Source organism: Catharus ustulatus, chromosome 18 (assembly GCF_009819885.2).
Source record: "Catharus ustulatus isolate bCatUst1 chromosome 18, bCatUst1.pri.v2, whole genome shotgun sequence".
Classification (NCBI taxonomy): Eukaryota; Metazoa; Chordata; class Aves; order Passeriformes; family Turdidae; genus Catharus; species Catharus ustulatus.
In genome coordinates, this window is record NC_046238.1 from 13,300,212 (window position 1) to 13,321,304 (window position 21,093).

The following is a 21,093-nucleotide window of genomic DNA, read 5'->3' on the forward strand; positions in this document are numbered from 1 at the left end:
TAGAACCAATTCCACAGCTTGTTTTTTTTTCTTTTTTTTTTTTTTCTGTTGAACACACAGTTTTTGTCCTCCAGTCCTCCTGAGGCAAAGAAATTAAATTTGGAAAAATGCTGATATTTCCATTGGGCCCAGTTCTCCTGGCCTCAAGGATTACTGGGATGTTGGGTGGCTCAGCTCCCTGCTGTGACTGAGGCAGGAACACTGAGACTTCCAAACTACCCTGGGAAGTGGCACTGGGAGCAAAAAAAATGCTGGAAAAGCTTCAAGACACTGATGTGGCCATGGAAATGCTGTGGGTTGGTGTGGGGTCCAAATTCAGGGAATGAACCTGCACCCAAAACACCCTCTATAGAGACACCTGGGAAATTTGCCCAGAGCCCCTGGAGCAGCCTGGGACAGTGGGAGGTGTCCCTGCCCATGGCAAGGATTGGAGCAGATGTGCTTTAAGGCCCCTCCCAACATAAACCATTCCATGATTTTATAAATGCTGCCTGTTAGCTGAATGTTTGGGATTGAAAGAATAGAAACGCCACAAGGGGCTTTTTGTTATTCTTGTGAGTTTTGTTTGGGTTTTTTTTTAACTTGTATGTCATCCTCAGAGTAGTCCAATCATTAATGTTTTGTTTGCTGAATAGGAGGAGTTTGGGAGCAGCTTCCTGGCACTTTGCTGCTCTAACAACCCAACAACCCAGGTGCATTTTGGGCAGATGAGAGGTCACCAACTCCAACCTGGCTCTCCAAGCACCTGAAAAAAACACTGCCTACAATGCTGATAAAAGAACCTCCCTATTTTCCAACGTTTAAAAGCCTTCCTGGCTGGCTGGGGAGTGCCTGGGCACCACAGCAAAGAGCAGCAGCCCATTTTCAGTGCTGTATCCAGAGCAGGGCCCAGGGAAAGAGGCCACACATGAAACGGTGCCTGTGGGAAGCAGAACAGCGCTGCTCTTCCACCCCCAGTGCTCTCGAGGTTGAGTGAGGTGAGGCCACGGGGAAAACAGTGAGATCATCTCATTTCTCATCTGAAGGAATGTTTGCCAGGAGTCTGACCCCATGCAGGGCAGCCCTAGAATTCCTGCCTCATCCCACCACAAGGTCATTCCCCAAGCCAGGCTTTCCAGCACCAGCTGCCCATCCCGAGGGGAGAAATGTCTCCAAAATCCACTCAGACCTGATATATTCCTCTAGTAGTGAGACATGAGAGGAAATGCAAAGGAGAAACCATATATAAGTGAACTTACATATTTGGGAAAGATGCTGATGGTTGCTCAGTTCAGGATTTAAATTCTGAATATTGTGTGAGCCCCAGATGAAAACACAGCAGTTTGTGCCCAAATCCCACTTCTCCTCTCACCCTTTGAGGCCACCTGGGGCATTTCACTCCCCCAGAGCCTCCTGAAAGCAGCACAACACAGGGCTGAGCCCTTCCTGGAGGGGATGAGTTGTGGAAGAGCAGCTCTGCCTTTCTCTGTGACACTCCTGTCACACAGGGCTCTGGTGACTGCTTAGGCTGCGCTTAGCTCTTGCAGGTGGGAAGGGAAATCCCAAGAGCCCTAAAGGAAATTTCCCGGGGTGCAAACACCTTCCAGGGGCTGACCCCGTTCCCTGGGGAACCTCCCGAGTCCAGCACAGCACCTGGGCTCCACCCCCACACCGGGGCAGCTGTGACATCTCAAGTGGGCCAACACAAGGCAGAGCAGACCTGGAGCAGGGCAGAGGGCAAGGACTGCCTTAAAATAAGATTCTTGGGGGGAAAAAAAGGCAAAAAAAAACCAAAACAAAACAAAAAAATCCCCCCAAAACCTCTCCAACTGAAATGCTTTGGAAATGTGAGTTTCCCTGAGGCTGAGAGATGACAAAGAGCCCCAGGGAGAGGGGCTCAGTCAGAAGGAGAGAGGCCATGGAAGAGCAGGGCTTGGCCATGGCCTGGGGAGTGCAGGGGATGGCGGCTATCCCATCACAGCACACTGTGCCCTTTGTCCCCTGTTATTGTCCTCCTGGTGCTCAGCCATTAAACCCAGCCCATAATAGCTTGGTGTGGTGATTTCCTAATTGAGTTAACTCGGCTGCAGCGCTGTGCTGCTGAAGGATGTGCCTGGTGATTAGATAAGAGCCTTCCCCCTTGCAAAACGAACACCACATTAAGGGGTTTTTCTAGGTCAGGCCGGGCTGTTCAGCACAGCTCTGGCAGAGCCCAGAGCCCGTGGCCCCAGCCCAAGACAGACACTCATTACAGCTAATGAAGGGGCTGTGCTCTCCTTCCCCCGGGGAGCCAGAGTGGAAAACAGCAGCATCTTCAAGCTTCAATAAGTGTCCTCTGCCACAGAGTCCAGGGTGGCCACTTCAGGGTGCTTGGACTTGGCAGGTCCTGCTGGGCAGGTGCTGAGTGAGGGGTCCCTGAGCTCCTAGGGGTTCTGAATTCCCCCAGGATCAATCCCTGGTCATGGACCTCAGCACAACAACTCTGGAGTGTGATGGTCCCTCAGGGCAAACCCCACTGGTGCCGTTTCTGCAGATCCTGTTTCTCCACAGAGGTGCCAGCCTGACCCTGGCCAAACCTCACTCCACTAGCAGGGAACTCAGATGCATCTCCAAGGCTGCTGAGAACCAGACTCAAATCAGGAGGACCCAAATCAGGAGGACCCAAAGCTCCAGGTGCTGGGCTTGGTGTCCGGATTTCCTGGGATGCCCAAAGGAGAACTGATGGAGTTGGTGGATCAAGGAATCACAGAATCAAGCAATGGTTTGGGTTGGAAGGGACCTCAAAGCTCATCCAGCCCCACCCCTGCCATGGGCAGGGACCCCTCCCACTGTCCCAGGCTGCTCCAAGCCCCAATGTCCAACCTGGCCTTGGACACTTCCAGGGATCCAGGGACAGCCACAGCTTCTCTGGGCACCCTGTGCCAGGGCCTGCCCACCCTCCCAGGGAACAATTCCTTCCCAATATCCCATCCAGCCCTGGGCTCTGTCACAGCACCAGCAGCCCAGGCTAGACCAACATGGGTGATGCTGAGGTACCACCGACCCTTAAGAGTTTCACCCTCCCAGAGTCAGCCCAGAAGGACAGTGGGGTGGCAGCAAGCTGTGGGCTTTCTCAGTCCCTCATGTCGTCCAGCTCAGAGTGACTTGGAGGCAAATCCTTCATTTCTGATCTCACAGAACTCAGAACAAAGGAGTTGTTGTTCCCTTGGTGGAGCTGAGGTACCTAAACTTGCACCACATCCCAATGGAGTGGCCAAGGGAACAGCAGGGCTGGGGACAAGCCACGAGGAAAGACTAGCATGGCCACATTCCTGGATTCACTCCACCAAAGTGCTGCCAGCCTGGAGATGTCCCACAGGAGAGCAGCTCCAGGTCACACCCCCAACACCTGCATTGCTCCAGGGCTCAATCCAGAGCCTGGATGGAAGCACAGAGGGAGCTGCAGGACATCTCAGCTCTCCCTGGATCCTTCTCCTCTCCAGGTGAGCCCCCCCCAGCTCTCCCAGCCTGGCTCCAGAGCAGAGGGGCTCCAGCCCTTGGAGCACATCCATGGGCTCCTCTGGACTCTCTCCAGCAGCTCCAGGTCCTTCCTGTGCTGTGCCCCAGGGCTGGGGCAGCTCTGCAGGTGGGGCAGAGGGGCAGAATTCCCCCCTCCCCTGCTGCTCACACTGGGGGCTCAGCCCAGGGCATGGGGGGTTTCAGGGTTAGGGCAGAGCTGTCTCCCTCACACTCAAACACCAGCCAGGCAGGGAACATGAAATAAACCCCTTTTAACAAGAAATGAAAATTTTAAAGAGTGAAATCGTGTTTTCCCTGTCAGCCCAGAGCTGGAATTGGCAGCACATGAGCACCTGCCAGGGCTGGGCTGGAGTCATTAGCAGGATCAGAGCCCTGGCAGAGCAGCAGGAGCCTGGACTCGCTGACCTAATTTGCGTCCCTTCCAGCTCCGAGAGGCCTGTGATGTATTTTTAATGAAGCACACACAATAAACTGCTAACATAATATTAGAGGCTCACTTCAAAGCTCCACCAGGCAGAGAAATCAAGGTGAAAGTTTCTGGATTCATCATTATTATATGTCACTCATCTTCACTATGACAACCCCTGGGCACACCAGATGCTTCCTTTCCAGCCTTTGGAACGTGGTTTGGAGCCCACTCTCCTCCCCATTTTTTTCCAAGCAAACCAAAAATAACCTCGAAAGTAGAAATCTTGCCTAGATTCTCCTTATATACACATGCATTGTTCCAGCACCACAAAAAGTTTTGCAAGCAGCAAAATTTAGCAGCTCTGGAGAAAGCTAAAGCCACTTTAGGCCAGTTTTTGGCCACCTGGGTGGCTTTTTGTTCTGCTCACCCCTTCTGAGCTGTGAGGTTTGGATGTGTCAGGGAGCAGCAAGAGTACGGCTGCTCCCCCAGAGAAGGCCATGATTAGAATGGCACAACTGGAAAAGGCCCCTCCAGCCACAGCTTTTCCCAGGGTGAGGGAGCACAGCCAAAGGATGGTGGCCAAGCCCAGCCAGGAGCCCTTGCAGCTCAGAGGGGAAGCCACGAAACCCATCCATGGAGAAGCCAGCAGGGACATGGCCACAGCCAGCGCAGACCAGCACTCCCCAGTACAGCCTGGAGGCACCAGGCTGGACAAAACTGGAGCTCCTGGGCCAGGGTTTGGGTGCAGACACCAAACCAGGCTGGCCAGGACCAGGAGCACCCAGGGTTAGAGCAGAGCCCTGGCAAGATGGGAGCTGCACCACCAACAAAGGGAAATGGGGCTGCTGAGGGTCACTTTGCTCCTTCCCGGAACTCTTGGGACACTTCCTCTCCTAAATATTTTCTCCCACAAACCCAGGCCCAGGGTGGGCTTGTTGGGGTGTCTGTGCAGGGCCAGGAGTTGGACTGATGATCCTTTTGGGCCCTTTCCTAATCAGGATATTCCATGATTCTACAAAACCTCTGTTCCTTCTGGGATGGCTCTGCTTCCCCCAGTGGCTGGAAATCGTCTCTTATGTTGTTTAAAGCCACAAATCTGCTGGAATAAAGAACAGTTTCCAAGGGAGGGAACAAATCAAAAACTGAAGGGTTCTCTGACATCACTTAAATATTCCTGACCCCTCCAGCTGACACGAGTCGGCCAAGAGCAATATGGTCAAAGTCCAAAGCACCTCTCAGGTCTTACCAAACCAACAATTTACAACTTACCGACATGGAGTGTGCAGAAAGCTGTCATTGAACACCTCTGGCAAGCTGCAATTGTTGGAAAATTCCTAAAAGTGACAGACTAATTAAAACACACAGAGAAAAGTTAAACATCCCGGGCTTTTTCCACTCCCACCCCTCATTCAGAGATCAGGTGTGTGTGGGAACACATTCCCAGACTTCAAGTTGCTTCTTTGTCCCCACATCCCAGCAAGGTCAGTCTGGCAGCAAGGCAGGAAAAGAGCAAAGAAAAAGCATTAAGTGAAATATAGAATGTAACAGTCTGCCTCAGAAACCTCGTTGGAACTCCAGCTTTTACTGCCCAAAGCAAACGGGAACATTTAGTCCCGAAGTCTTGAAGTGAACCTGGGATTGGTGTGAGCACCTGGTGGGGGTGAGGAGCTGCTGCTGCCCAGCCTCCTGCACCTCCTGGCAGCAGAGCCCCCCCAGGACGTGGTGTTGGCTGGGGATGCTCACGATGGAGCGATGGTGATCGACTGCTGTCTCAGTGTCAGGACACGGCAATGTCACAGGGGTTTGTAAAGCCCTTGTAGCCACAAAGCGCACACTCAGAGGAAGAATCACACAGGATAACTTTCTCAGCCCGCTGCTCCGAGAGGGCGTTCATACAACCACTGCCTCTCCCTGACATTTCTGCAAACAGCTCATAAATATTCCATTGTTGCTGTGGTTTGAATGGAAACACCGGGGAGAAAAGAGCAGCTCTGCCCTTATTTAGCAGCGTGCAGCTCAATCCGAGTCCTCAGGCAGCCACTCCAGGGCTGTGCTCCCGTGACAACAGCGAGCAGCCGAGCATCCTGCCCTTCTCCTGCGGCAGGAGAAGCTTGGATGTGTCTGATACCCAACCCACCACACCCAGCTGGGCCCTGGGAAGGGATTGAAGGACGCACCCGCGGTGTCACCGTGTCCAGGTGACACTGCTGGGGCTGCAGCATCTCCCTTGGCTGTGCCCAGGGCTCAGAGGCAAACAGCTCCTTGGGATTGTGTCTGAGGGTCTGGGGACACTGCCCAGGGTGAGTGCTGTAGCAGGAAGGTGCTGGGCCCCTCCTGGCAGCCATGGGCACAGGAGAGCCCAGCACAGCCCCGGCCCAGGGCAGCAGGAGGGTGCTCAGCCTGTCACCTGCTGAAAGGTGCTCCTGTGCTCCTCTGCCCCTGGCAGGAAACTCCTGCTCCTTCTCCAGAGGTGCTGGATCAGCCTGCACTGGAGAGGCTGCTGCAGAAAGCAGAGCAGGATATCCCAGCTCAGCAGGGAGCTGCAGGAATTCCAGTTTAAACCCCAGCAACCACCACCGACCTCACTGCTTCAAAAGGAGCTGCCCACTCCCATGGAAAAGTCCTGCACTCTCTCCTCACACCACACTTTGCAGCTGCTCCCTTCCAAGCTGAAATTCCAGGGATAACACTCCAGACCAGCCACAAACCAACAAATTCAAGTGGGACCCAGCCCCAACCAAACCAGCAGAGAGGAGCTGGGCAGTCAGCAAAACACTGCCCACAGCCCTGACCCAGAACAAACCACTGCAGGTGGGCCCTGACACAAATAAACCCCTGAGGGAGGACCCTGACACCAGTGAGTCCCCACAGGAGGACCCTGACACCAGTGAGACCCCACAGGAGGACCCTGCCACCAGTGAGACCCCACAGGAGGACCCTGCCACCAGGACATCAGTGCAGATGGACCCTGACACCAGTGAGTCCCCACAGGAGGACCCTGCCACCAGGACATCAGTGCAGATGGACCCTGACACCAGTGAGTCCCCACAGGAGGACCCTGCCACCAGGACATCAGTGCAGATGGAGCCGCCCACCCGCGAGAGGCTGCGAAGGAGCCCAGCCCGTGAGTCATGCGAGCAGCGCCCGTGTCGCTGCCATGTGGAGTGCAGCAGGCTATCAAAAGCGATGATTTCATCCCAAAAAACGGCCCTGTTTTGTGCCTGATGACAGCTGGGCCTTTCTGGTACCTGCTGACCTAGAACAAGTCTCTCCACCGGCACAGAAGGTGGGTCACTGAGATCTGAAGTGCCTCATCCTTCAGTGAGTGGGCAGGGTGCACTGTTATATTCATTGTGCCTCTTTTTGCCAAGCCTCTGTTATCCCTATTTATAGGTACCCTGGGATGCAATTCCAATAAGTCTCACCTGCCTCAGCAGTTCCCCCTGCAGTGTCCTACTTATGGCACAAATCAAGGGGGCTCTAATTAGAGTTTCTGGCCCAAGCCAGACTCAAATGTTTGACTTTGGATTTATAAGAAAGGTTTTCACAGATTCCTTGTCCTCACTGTAGTTGTAGGCAGAGTTCCTGCTGTCTCCAGATTTTCCCATCAGCAATCATGAGCTGTGGTCCAGTATAATCCCTAAAAAAACCTCCTGTCTCTCCTGCCTGTTCTCTGCTCTCCTGCCCACCCCCAGCTCTCAATGACTCTGGATTTTTTTATCCTTTCCTGATTTTGAGAAGGAGGCAGAATAGCAACAACTCTACTCCCTTACTGCCTAATGATGGGGAACTAATCCAGAAACACAGCTTGGAATTAAAAACCCTTCCAGCCTTCATTATTTCTATGCACTGTGTTTGTTTGGAGCAAAACTCAGCAGCTCGGATAATCTGCTCTGTGTCAGAGCAGAGATGTGGAAACACAGCTTGCTCACAGGGTTATGGTGAATCTCTTTAGGAGCAGAGATCTCATCCCTGTGGAGTCACAGACAGCTGGGAATTTGCTCCAGGATATTCTTTTGGGGAAGGATGGAGCAGAGATGCCACCTGCCTGATGCTCAGGTGTCCCCGTGGACAGGTGAGGACAGGAGCTCCCTGACACAGCTCTCAGTGCTCTCCTCCTTCTTGTGGGATTTGGGGTTTTTCCTCTGGTTCCCCAACTGCAATGAGGAGTGGGGAGACTCCAGCCTCAGGTAAGAAAAGCCTGGGAAAAGGGTCTCCAGACCCAGCGTGCAGCTAAGCAGGACTCAGGTGAGCCACTAAGGAGCTGAATTCAGCTCAGGAAGCTGAGCACAGGGACAGCCCCAGTGTTGCTGTTGGGGGGAACAGCTTAGAAATGGGAACTCCCTGTCCCAGGGGAAGGGCAGGAGAGGCAAATGCAGCTCCTCCCATATCCAGTGAAAGAGAGGGAAGAAACAAACACTTTTGAGGCAACTGTGGATTCCTCAAGTCTGAAGCTGAGAGATATGAGCAGAGCAGGTACTGAGGGGAGCAGGACAGGACCCAGAGAACGGCTGGAGCTGGGGCAGGGCAGGCTCAGGCTGGAGCTCAGGGAAAGGTTCTTCCCTCCCCCAGAGGGTGCTGGCACTGCCCAGGCTCAGGCTGGAGCTCAGGGAAAGGTTCTTCCCTCCCCCAGAGGGTGCTGGCACTGCCCAGGCTCCCCAGGGAATGGGCACGGCCCCGAGGCTGCCAGAGCTCCAGGAGCGTTTGGACAGCGCTGCCAGGGATGGGCAGGGTGGGATTGTTGGGGGGTCTGGGCAGGGCTGGGGGGACTCCATGAATCTTGTCCTATCCATCTCAGCATATTTCATGATTCTGTCATTCTTCATGGAGCAAAATGCCTGGAAAACTCCTGGGGACACAGTCTGCTGTGGGCAGTGACCAGAGGATGTGCCCCAGTTGCCTGCCCATGATCCCTCTGGCTAGCCCTGTCCTGCTCCCAGTCTGTCCCAGTCCCCTGCTGGGGTGTTCCCAGCAGGGTTGACTGAGCAGCTGCAGCCATGAGCTCCAGCCCCAGCCCCACGGGGTACTGTCACTGCCCAGACTCAGATTGGTAGTATTCCAAAGGCTTGGAGGGGCTCTGGACAGGAACAGGGAGGAATCCTCAGGAGAACACAGCTGTACTTGAACTGCCTGAGCCACAGGTGTCAGTCCTTCCTGGTCCATGGCCAGGATATTTTCCTAATCCATGGCCAGGACATCTGCAGAACCAGGCCATCAGCGGGGCTTCTTCCACATTGCATTACCGCCCTCTTGCCTCCAGCTTTGATGGGAAAGGTCTCACTGATGGAAATTACATCAGAGCCACAGCATCCCTCCATGAACTTTTCATCCTGGTGAATCACAGTTATCCATTAGCAAAAGAAAAAAAAATCCTTCCAAACCAGTTGGATGAAATTCCTCTTCCATAAAATCTGTCCATATCAGGTGTTGTAGCTTGGCAGCAGAGATGGGGTCTCCTGAAGCGGGGACCTGGGTGCCAAGGACCCCATTCAGGATGGGACAAATGCCCACCTGCACAGGCCTTTGGAATCCACTTCCCCATCCACAGGCAGAGGAACAATCCCATCCCCTTGCAGGAGCAGAGGACAAACACCCTTCCATGTGACCACGACAAGGAGGGGCACAATCATCTCATTGCCAGCTTGGGTTGTCCTTCCAGATGGGCCTGAAAAACTGGAAGAAGAGTTTCTCTTTTGGTTCTGTTCCTGCTTGGAACTACCAGCCAGCAATCCATGGAGACAAATTCTGGAGAATGAAGGATGAACACGGTGTGTTCCCAGTACTGCTGGAGGGCCTGTGGTGTGGCTGCCTCTTCAGCACTGCCAGGGGTCTGTGCCAGGGGCAGGGGTGCTGAGTGCTGCTGCTCTCTGCTGATGAGGGGGAGCCCATTCTTCCCAGGGATCCCATCCCTCATCCCTCCTGCCTCCTTGCTGCTGACTTTGTCTCTTGGATTTCATTGCTGGCATCAGTGACAGGAGCAGAAAACTGAGTGTGACTTGCATGGTGAGAAGGAAGGGAGAGGAAGGATCCTGAGATGGGGAACAGCCAACAAGGTCCTGAGCCCTGCTGGGTAAATCCCACTCAACTCAGTGACATCTGAGTGAAAAATAAGTCTGGGAATATCCAGAAGAGTTGCACCAACCCCAGCAAAGCATAAAGCAGGAGTGAAACTCCATCTGAAGTGCTTTCCTACCTCAGCAATACCAGAGCTCAGCCTTTAGAAGACCAAGCTTCTACAGGAATTCCTACTGCCCACTGCATCCCCTCCTTCAATATTTGTCATTCCAATGGCCTTCTAATGGCTGTAAACACAGGAATTGGCATCTGGACAGCAGGAAATCTAGGAAATTAGCACGAGGGACTCTTCTGGGCTTGTGGCCAAGGTATAGTCCTAGGAGCCACTGAAAGCACAGCAGAGCCAAGCTCTAGAAAGCAGGAACAGTGTCACTGGGTTGGCAGAGTGCAGCTCCTGCTCCATTCAGGATAAATGACAGGAATTCCTTGTCTGCTTTGCATTGTCCACTGGGAGCCAAACTTCCTGAGATCCTGCTTTGGGCAGAGCAAGCCCAGAACCCAGCTCTGGCCTTCAGCTGCTGAGAGAAATGCCACAATGTTCTCTTTTTTCTCAATTTTTTCCTTTCAGGTTCATCCTGCATTTTTGCTACCTGGTCTTGCCTCCATGGAGCAGGAATTTGAACTACAAGACTCACTAATTGCTGTACAAAGGAGTCACACTGAGCCTATGACCCAAACAGGAGGTTCCATGGGAGCCCATCACAGCATCCAGCCAATCTTCCAGATTTCCATGGGCTTTGGGGTGGTGCTGACCCTGTGACCAAGCTGCTCTCTGCTCCTGAGCTTCAGATCCCAGTGTAGGTTTGAATCCTTCAAGAGTCTTGATGATGCTTTTTGAGATGAGACAGAGAATGCAGGACCTTGGGAAATCCTTCAGCGCTGGCAGGATGGGACAGATCTGAGCAGGAATGGCAGGAGTGGCTGGTCAGGTGCCAGTCAGTGGCCTGTGAGTGTGGACAAGTGCACACCAGACTGGGCACACACAGCAGGGCTGGCAGAACTGGCCAGCTCACCCCAGCACTATCCCAGCACAGGCACCGATTTCCTATTCCATCCTTCTGGCAGGACAATGAATTTGCACCCAAACACACCTGGAGCCTCTGCAGAGGCTGGATCAGGGAGCTGGGCTGGCAGGAATGGGGTCTGCTGGGATCCCAGGGCTGTTCTGCACAGCAGCTCCTGCCCAGCTGGGAGAGACTGGCCTGTCCCCATCGCAGTGACATGAGGGAGATGATCGTTCCCAGCGCTCTGTGCCACACCTTTTTGGCAGCCCCAGGGACAGATTTGGAGACAGATCACTTGGAGGAGCCTAGTGGGAGCGCAGTGGGGACAGCCCTGTGGGAGCTTCCCCGACCTGGTTTCAGTGCTAATGCAGCACTTTGGTTAGTGTTAATGCTGCACTTTGGGCACTCCCTGTCACTCACCCAGGTGGGAACTGGCTGTGGTAGAGGTGAGAAAAGCCAGCAGCATCCCAGGGTAGTGACAGACCCTGCCCCACAGCATCCCAGTTTGGGACATCGGCCATCCAAGCATCCTCCTGCTTCTCCCCATGCTCTCTGCTCCCTCCCCATGAGCCATCAGGCCTGGGAGAAGGCTGGAAGGAAGCTCTGGCCCTGCTGATGCCCTTCACTCCTGGCTGGCAGTGCCTCCTTTCTCCTGAGAAGCTCAGCACCAGTCCCAGTGCTGGGAACCACAAGGGATGGTGCAACCTAGAGTCCCCAGTCTGCCTTCCACACATAATCCTGGAGCTCCCTTGGGACTGGGCCACTGCCTTCCTCTGGCCCCCATGCCCTGCCAGCCATGTGTGACAGGCTGCTCCTGCCTCCAGAGACCTCCAAAGCCAGCAGGAGAGAGTGGCACAGGAGAACCTCTGTGGTTTGATAAGGAAAAGCAGCCTCCTGATAAGCTCTGTGCCAACCACTCCTGGCTGCAGTGCCAGGAGGGCACAGCCAGCTTCACTTTATGGCCCAGTGGGTCCCAGGGGGTGGCATCCTCCACATGTGGACAGCAATGGTTTATTTTCTTAGCATCCCCAGGTCACCCTGGAGATGCAGCCACTGGCACGGTGACTCCAGGGATGGGCACCTGAGCTGCCAGGCCCTGTGTTTTGGGGAGATCCCCCCTATTTCCTAAATCCCAGTGCTGCTCCACTCAGCAGCTACCACAGAGCTGAGTCCATCTATGCAGAGCAGGAGAAAAACAGCCCTGCCCAAATCTTGGGATTGTTTCTGACATTCCTCTAGCCCAGCTCTGAGGGGCTGGGCCAGCATTTCCTGCTCTTCTGATCACCCTGGAATCCGAATGATGCTGGAGAAGGTGAGACAGTTTGAAGGGAAACAGGAGCATATGCAGGGCATGTTTCACACAACCAAATCCTTTGCTGGCACCAGTTAAAGGTTGCATAACCATCCAAAAATGCCTTATTTATCACTGTGGTGTTAAATGCTCAGATCACACTCCACATCCTTTTAAATTTTCAGCTTTTTAACTGCTCCGAGTCCTTCACCCTCGCAGATGACAACTACTTAGGAAAAAGAAATCTTTATTTTATAGTTTTTTTGTATACTTGTACACAAGTAAAATAAAATGCATATCTATATATACTGCAATCTTGTGAAGGGGAAGGCAGCATTCTTTAACAAATGCTGCCCGTAAACGTGGTGTGAAGGATGGAATGGAGACGGAAAAACTGCAAGAGTCATCAACATAGGATTAAAACAGCATCAAATCCATTACCTCTGCAAATGGGAACCTGCAACATTGTTCAGTGTGATGGAGTTACAAACAGATTTTAGACATTCATTTCAGAGCATTTCTTACACTTTTTTTTTCCTGTAAATAAACCATATTTCTTTACCATCTGCTGTAGCAAAAGCTGCTTTGTGGGCAAGTGCAGTTCCGGAGACCAAAGGTATAATTCACAGGTTTCAGGACAAATAAATTATGTACATCTCAGTATTTGTCTTTTTTTGTTTGTTTTTTTTTTGTTTGTTTGTTTTAATAAAGGCATCCAGTTAAGTTTTGTGTAACAAAGCTTTCTCACGGTGGATGGGAGTCCTGCTTTTGTTTGCAACATTTATGGAGGTCAGCAAAAGTCGAGTATTAAAGTGTGATCAACCCAGGAAAAGAGTTAATTTTAGCAGAATAACAGTAAGCTCCACACCAAGGGGGGGATCAAAAGGCTTAGGCTGAGCTGTAACGTGGAGCTGTTCCCCTGCTGGGTGAGGCGGCACTGGGCCTTTGATCTGTTCTTTTTAGAGCAGCCCTGCCTCTTTTTGGTTGGGACTGTGGAAGGTTCAATGGGCTCTAGAAATTCAGGTCTCAACTTGGTCAAAGGAGGGTCTACAATGCTGGGGAAGGTCCCAAAGGGGGAATCATTTATCTGCTTGTTGCTGCCATTTTTGGAAGGGTCTGTCTCCATGTACTTGGGCCTGGACATGTTCTCCTTCTCCTTGAGGTGGTTGTTGGATGAGCGGCTGCTGTGGGAGGAGGGCCCTGCCTTGCCCTTAGCCTCGTAAATGAAAGACTTGTCCATCTCCGGCTGGCAGCACTTGGAGGAGCCGTCGTGGGAGCCCAGCGGGGGCAGCCCTGTCGGGAGCTTCCCCAACCTGGTTTTAGTGCTGAAAACGCTGGTGCGGATCTGGTTGAAGGAGTCCACGCAGCTGTCCAGGTCAGAGCTCTGCAGCCGCTTGAGGTCCCGCCCTGCCAGGCGAGGGGGCAGGTGGCACTCCAGCTCTGAGGAGGAGCCCTTGAACTGCTTGAACCAATTCCAGAGCGAGCGCGCCTGGCAGTCGCAGATCCACTGGTTGCCGTTGAGGCGCAGGTACTGCAGGGACACCAGGGGGGCCATGGTGTCCCCCGTGAGCACGGTCAGGTTGTTGTTGAACAGGTACAAGGTCATCACCTTGCCCAGGTCGTGGAACGCGCGCCGGTGCACCAGGCTCACCCTGTTCTGGTGCAGCAGCAGCCGGTCGAGGTTGATCAGTCCGCGGAAGACGTTCTCTGACAAGCTCTTGATTTTGTTCCCGTGCAAAAACAGGTACGTGAGGTTCGCCAGGTCAATGAAGGTGTCGTCCAGCAGGATCTGGAGGTTATTATCCTGAAGGTAGAGGTACTGCAAGGAGAATAACCCTCGGAAAAGCCCCGTGGAGAGCTCCAGGAGCCCGCAGCGATCCAGGTGTAGGGTGTGGAGGTGCACAAGCCCCCGGAAGGTGACAGGGTTGATGGATTTCAGGTTCGTGTTGTCGCTGAGGTCCAGCTCCTCCAGTTTGGTGAGCCCGTAGAAGGCCCCGGGCTCGATGAGGCTGATGTTGTTGGAGTGGATCCACAGGATGGTCATGTTGCGGCAGGAGGTGAAGCTGGTGGCCCTCACCAGGGTTATCCGGTTGTTGTGCAGGAAGATGCGCTGGCTCTGGATGGGGATCTCCGTGGGGATGGCTGTCAGCCCCTGCTGCTGGCAGCTGATGGTGATCTTGGGTTCACTGTAGCATACACACGCCCCAGGGCAGGATTCCACTTCTGATGGGATGTTCAAGCAAAGCACCAAAATCAGCAGTTTGCTTCCTGAGGAATGACAGAAATAGGGTGGGAATTAGGCAGGGTCATGGAGAGCGCTTCTCTTTGCAGAGGAGCCTGAAATTCCCTCTCTGAGTGTGGCACCACCAACCACAAACAGATGCCAGGGCAGACAGAAATTAAAATGTAGGATTAAAAATGGGATTCAACTCAAGAGATTAAATCAATGTACACTTGTAGAGATGGAGTCCCAGCACCTCCTCTGTCCTGCACCCTCGGGAGGCGAAAGAGAGGGATCAGCGCTTTGGATTTGCACATCCAACACCCTGTTCCCAAGATCTTACCTGTGAGCAAAGGGACCGAATTCTAGAGCATATCCCTCTGCAAGGGGCACGCCTGGCACAGCTCAGCCACTGGAAAAGCACCTGGGATGTATTAGGAAACTCCAAATCCCACCCCAGCAGTGCCACCAGCTCCTCGCTTTGCAGGGTCACAGAACAACTCTTCCAAACAAGCAGGTGTCCCTACACTGCTCTCAAAACATAACTGTGACTTTCCACAAATAATTTTGGACTGATTTGATCTCCTGGGAGAAATAACTGTGAGACATTCCCAGAATAACTTTCAGGTCAGACCTGCCTGGAGAAGTCTCAGGGCCAAGAGGATCCTTTCCTTCTCCTGCTCAAAACAGCCACATATTCCTGCTTCCTCTCTCTCCATATTTTTTTCCTTTGCACCTTTGCAGCCACCAAGGAAGAGAAGAAACAGCAGAATTTTCCATTGTGCTGTTGTAGAAGAAAGTCATGTGCGAGGCTTCAGTCAGGGATCCCGCCAAGTGTGCAAAGCAGGAACAGATTCCATGTGTCCCAAGCATGCTGGCAGCCCCATGGGGCTGGAAAACCCTGGAGAGGAACATTTTTTTACTGGTGATGCCCACCCACTTCCCCGGGAGCTGGGCTGCACTGGAATCCCAAGGAAGCATTTTGGTTCCCCAGATTCACCAGCTGTGGAGCTGGGAATGAGCCCGGAGGGAGGGAAGGGATGGACAGAGCAGCACCTTGTCCAAAGGGACCTCGAGGGTCCCTGAAGGTCCTGCTGAAGAGCCAGGCTCTTCCCTGCTCTGGTGGGAAGGGAGGCAGTGCCAGCAGTGCTTTCCCAGCAATTAGCAGCCAGTAATTAGTCTGATTTCTCCAAACAGGAGATAAAATGAATGGACAGCAGCCAGAGCAGCGGGAGGCTCCATTTGGGAATGCCACATGTGAGCAGGGACACTGTGACTCCTTCCCAGCTTGTCACAGCACCTCTGGCCACAGGACACGACCTCCCCCCTGCTGGGGATCTTGAGCCTCGGGACAAAGAGCGGCTTTGCCTCTGTTGTGGGAGGGTTTTTCATTTGAAAACTCAAAACATTGTTCTGGAATGCTGGTGCCTCATTACAAAGTAAGGTGGAAAAGCAGTTTGCAAAAAGCCAGACAGGAAAGCCCAGCAGTGCAGAATGGCATGAACTGGGGAGACAAGAGCCACATCCAGCCTTGCAAATTCCTGGGGGGAATCTGAAGGCAGTAGCTACACTTCCCTTAGAGCATGGCAGGTGCCCTTGTGGGCAATGAAACCACATCAAACACCATGAATAACCAATTAAATCACACTGAAACCTCACCAAATCTTTCCTGAAGGAATGGCAATCCAAGAAAAGCCAAGGTGGGGAAATCTCCTTTCTGTGAGAACAGGCTGAGATCCCAGGCTTGGGTGCCAGTCTGGCCAGAACGATTCCCCGTGTGTGGTTAATAAATCTGATGTGATCCAATAGTCCAATACAGGCAGGAGAGTCCCATATATCATTTTCCACAAGGGATAAAAACCCCAGCTCAGCATGCAGAGATAATTGGAGCCTGATGCTATCAGCTGCTGAGCAGCCCTGCAAGGCAGAGTTTGAGTGCAGTGTTGTGACACATTTTGGCTGCCTTGTCATGTTTTGACGTGTCACGTCCCATTGCATGAAGCACAGTGAAACGAGACAACTGAAACTCCCTGCTGCAGCCATGGCACACCAAGAGCAGCCTCCTGGGAAATTAAAACAGTGCTGGCCACTCTCTGGCCACCCCTCTGCAGCTGGTAATGAAACCCCGTGGGCAGAGAAAAGGGAATTTCTGGAGCCTCTCTCTTCAGCTCTGTGATCTGAGTGATGGGGCTGGGGGTGACACTGGAACAGTGGGAGTCACCTCCTTATGCAACACCTCTCACTCCAGCAGGACAGCTCAGACTGGGACACTGAGGCAGGACCCAGCTGTCCCCAGGCTGCTCCTCCCTGCCATGGCCTGAGAGAAATTCCGGCCACAGCCCGGGTGCATCCCACAGGCCTTAGCAATAAATGGGAAACAGCAGAGGGAATGCAAAAACCCATTCCCAAGCGAGAGGAATCACAGTGACACCATGGCTGTCCCAGCTCCAGCCAAGGGCACGATAAATCCATGTTAATCCATGTAAATCCATGTAACACGGGGAGAGAGGAGGGGACAGGAAGCAGCTGGCAGAGAATGAGCCATGAGCATCGCCCTGCCCTGTGCCACCACCCATCCTGACAGCTGAGCAGGCACAAGTTATCCACAGCATCTCCCTCTCGTGGGAAGCTCCCAGGCCAGGCAGCAGGGTCCTGTCCCAGCTGGTGGCTGTGCCAGGGCTGGAGCACTGTGGCTGCAGCAGGGAAGGGGCACATCCTGCTCTGCTCTGAGGCTCAGGCTCGGCTCTCCCTGTCCCGCTCCGATGCCCCGGAGGCTGCCAGCAGCGGTGAGTCAGTGGCACTGAGAGCCAGCAGCACCGGCAAATTAATTACAGCAGGGCCAGGCTGTGTGCTTTAATTAGGGACCTGGTGTTCATGAGCTGCTCGGATTAGCTCCTTCCACTGAGACAGTTCCTGTCAATCATCCCCCAAAGCCTTTTTCCAGTGGCTTTCCTGCCATGCAGCTCAGCCGTGTCCTGACTGATCCATGGCACAGCCCAGCCGCTGTCAGTCCCCACCGGGGCAGGGCCAGGGGGAAGGGCAGGAGTGGATGAAGCCATGCGAAGCCAAGGTGACACTTCTGTCCCCAGCCAGACTGGGTGTGCTGTGACCCCAGGGGACCCTGCCATGGCTTTCTCTGCTCCTCCAAAATCCTCCAGTGGCTATTGTCCAACCAGCAGCTGTGCCTGGTCTCAGTGTGTCCCAGAACCCAGTGGCCACCAAGTGCCATGAGCCACCCAGACCTTGCACTGGCATATTTTAATTTGTTTCCCTGGAGCACTGGGTTCAGCTCTGGCCATGGGCTTCTTCCTTTCCAGGAAAAACACCCCTTGCTCTTGGACTGGAGGACAGGAGACATTCAAGGCCGGGTTGGACAGGGCTTGGGTCAGCCTGGGGTAGTGGAAGATTGGGTCAGGGGGTGGAATGAGATGAGAGCTTAAAGGTCCTTCCCAGCTCAAAGCACTCCAGGATTCTGTGATTCACAGCTGTGACAAGGAGGAGGGAGGTACAAGATTCCCATTCTGCCCATTCCTAGAACGTGCAGTGCTCAGCTCCCAGTGTGGAACAGCATCCTCCCTTCACCTTCCAGATAAATCCATCCCAGCTTCTCATTGCAGCGGGCTCCCACCAGCACTGGGCACTGGATCCTCCAGCTGCACTCGTCCACCTCAGGACCCACCTCAGTGCCCATCCCTGAGGAAAAGGCTCTTGGAATAACGCCCATTCCCTCCTCTCTTAGCCGAGAAACCATCCCTCCCTCTTTGAGAACATGATTAAAACTTAACCCGACAGTTCCTGTCAAAAGCAAAACATGAAAGAAATTCCAAAACCTGGAACCTTCAGTCCCTCCGAGACTTTGGCTTTGACTTTAGCATTTGTTCCTCCAGACCCTTCTTAAAAGCCAGGAAGCTCCTTCAGTGAAGCTGCAGCACTTCCCCTTTGCCATCCCCGAGTGTTCTGATTCATGGAACTAGAAGCAATTAAAGTGGGTCCATTATCTGCCTCTCCGCCGTTCCCCCGGGCCATCGCCTTGGCAAACGTGACCATTAGAAAGAAAAGGCTCCGGGGGCCTCCAACAGATGCTTGGCAAACTTTTTTTCAGGAGGCCAAAGCGAGCTGCAATGTGGTGCCCTTTCACCGCTGCTCTGCTCTGGTCTCGATTGATTTGGAGATATTCTAATGAGGCTTTCTGCAGTGAAAGGTCAATAATCATCTGAATCCTTTCCTGCTGGACAGAAAGGGAGCACTTTACAATACAAAGCCTTTTGCTGATGCACACGGCGTTTTGCCTTTGTTTATAGCAGGGACACACTGGAGCTGCCGAATTCCCCGCTCGGAGTGGGCATCGTTTGGAATTCCGTGGGCATGGTTTGAATTCCCGCACTCGGCTGCTCCTGGTGCATCCCGCTCTGTGCTGTGGCCACAGCTGGGGCTGAGCCTGTGCCGCAGGGAAGCGGGCAGCGCTGAGGTGCGCTTCAAGTGGAGGTGAATGGAGAGGTCAGCGAGGAAGGACAATTGCTCGGAGTACTCTGGAGTTTCCCTCCCTTCTGCTGCGGAGAGGAAGGATGGAGCATGATGGAGCGGGGATGGGGGTGAAGCTTTGCCACCATGAAACACCTGGGATAGGCACCAGAGTCACAGCTGCGGGGCACAGCAGGTCCCTGCCACCCTCAGGCAGCTGCAGCACAACATTCTGGGGCACCTCTGCATCTCCATGGGGATTTTGGGGTGTCAGACACCCCTCTTGGGTGGAACAGTCAGCGAGGTCACTGGGGAGAGTGAGCTCTGGGGTTCTGAATCGCTCCCCAGGCTCTGCTGGGGATGCTCCTTGTCCAGGGGCTGGAGCTCAAGCCCCAGCTCACACCAAAACACCGATGATGAATCCCGGCAGCCTAAAAGTGGGGTGGTAATTCCCTTTTGGATACCCCGGGGGCCTGAGGCAGCAGGAATGGTGTGGGCAGGTTTGGCACAGCTCTGTGTGAGACCTGTGCCAGCCCTGCCTGCAGCTGCTGGGAGCAGCAGTAGGAGCAGCAATTTAGGCACCTGAACCCCACCCCAACTTGTCCCTGGTCCCACATCCTCTGGCACTGCATCCAGAACCATCAGCCTTGGGGACTGAGTTCTGTTCCTTGCCTTTGGCAGCACAGCCCCTCTGGAACATCCAGGCTGTGCCCTGCACAGGGTTTGAGCAGGAAAAATCCCAGCTAGGGTCAGGGCTGAAAGGTCATTTCCGTAATGGATCCCGGCAGGGAGGCAGGCACTGCATGTGCCATCTCCTCGTTCCGTGTTCATCTTCCTCTCTTAAATCACACTCCCTTAATGTGATTCTTGGACTTAATATTGCAGGGATATTTTGAAGGGAAGAAGGTTAAAAATGAGTTATATCTTGTGCAATTTTTCCACTTCATCCTCCCAAACCTCCAGGGGGGTTTGAATGCTGAATCTTCAGCATCGCTCGGGGCTGAGCTCCACAGCTCATTCCAGGAGCTCAGGGCAGCACAAACGTCCCCTGGGACAGCTCCATCCTTTCCTGGGATCTGCCAAAGCTCCCACTTATGGGACTCCCCATCCCTGCTCTCCAGTGGTTCTCCCTCACTCCCAAAATTTTGGCAGCAGCCTGAATTTAGCCTAAGAACATTTGGTCAGGGTTATGCTTTTGGTGCTTTGCCAGCATTTCTCACAGCAGCAGCAGGGAGAGGTTTGTATTTCAGCCCATTTAAATGAGAACTTGACAAGGAGCAGAAAAATTAAAGTTTCTTCTGTAGCCAGAGGGTTTTCATCCTGCTGAATTCCCAAGGCTTGCTGCAAGACACAGAGGTGTGAGAGCTGCTCAGAGAAAAGGTCACCAGAACCCTTCCGAGGGGAAATATCAAGGGAGTCATCAGGTCCCTGGTTTACAATAACAATTATCAATTATCAATTATTACAGCCCTGGGAGGCCAGGGAATGGGAGAAGTCCCGATTCCAATAAAAGAGGGTGAGAGGAGCTGCAGGGAGCCAGGCCAGGACATTTGGGCTGGGCTGAGGTAGGATCCAGGAGCAGACAGGGGTGGGAATGCAGTGGGAGCCTTTCCCTGGCACTTTCTCCAAGCCCTGGGCAAACACTGGACTGGGGCAGAGCTTCCCTGGCTCATTACCAGACATAAAACCTTCCTTCCCCTCCTCAGGATCCTTCCAAGCCCTAGGTCCCTGTAGTAATGCTGATCCTGACGTTTTTGCTTTACTCCACATATTTTCCTCTTCACTGCAGGGGTGGGAGTGCAATACTTGGGGTAGCTTGGACCATGGAAGGGTGCGGATGGAATCGGACAGAGATTTAGATGGAATTCTGCAGAAGTTTGGATGGAAAATTGCAAAGGATTAGATGGAGTTTTGTAGAGGTTCTGAGGGACCACAGCAGAGGTTTAGATGGAATTTTCCAGGTGTTCAGACGGAAAATTGCAGAGCTTCAGGTGGACAATTGCAGAAGTTCAGATGGGGTTTTGCAAAGGTCCAGATGGACATCTGCAGAGATTTAGATGGACTTTGCAGAGGTTTGGATGGCCAATTGCAGAGATTCAGAAGGAATTTTGCACAGATTTAGATGGAAGGCTGC

The 21,093-nt window shown here is 53.3% G+C and overlaps 1 protein-coding gene across 1 annotated transcript in view; it reads right to left on the minus strand.

Moving 5' to 3' along the window:
- Window positions 1-12,507: 12,507 nt before the first annotated feature.
- The window catches only part of RTN4R (reticulon 4 receptor), a 74,352-nt gene continuing 65,766 nt past the window's right edge, over window positions 12,508-21,093 (minus strand). Inside the window, exon 2 of the mRNA XM_033075969.1 lies at window positions 12,508-14,545. Within this exon, the coding sequence (XP_032931860.1) occupies window positions 13,119-14,545 (1,427 nt within the window). The 3' untranslated portion in view covers window positions 12,508-13,118. The remainder of the gene's footprint in view (window positions 14,546-21,093) is intronic.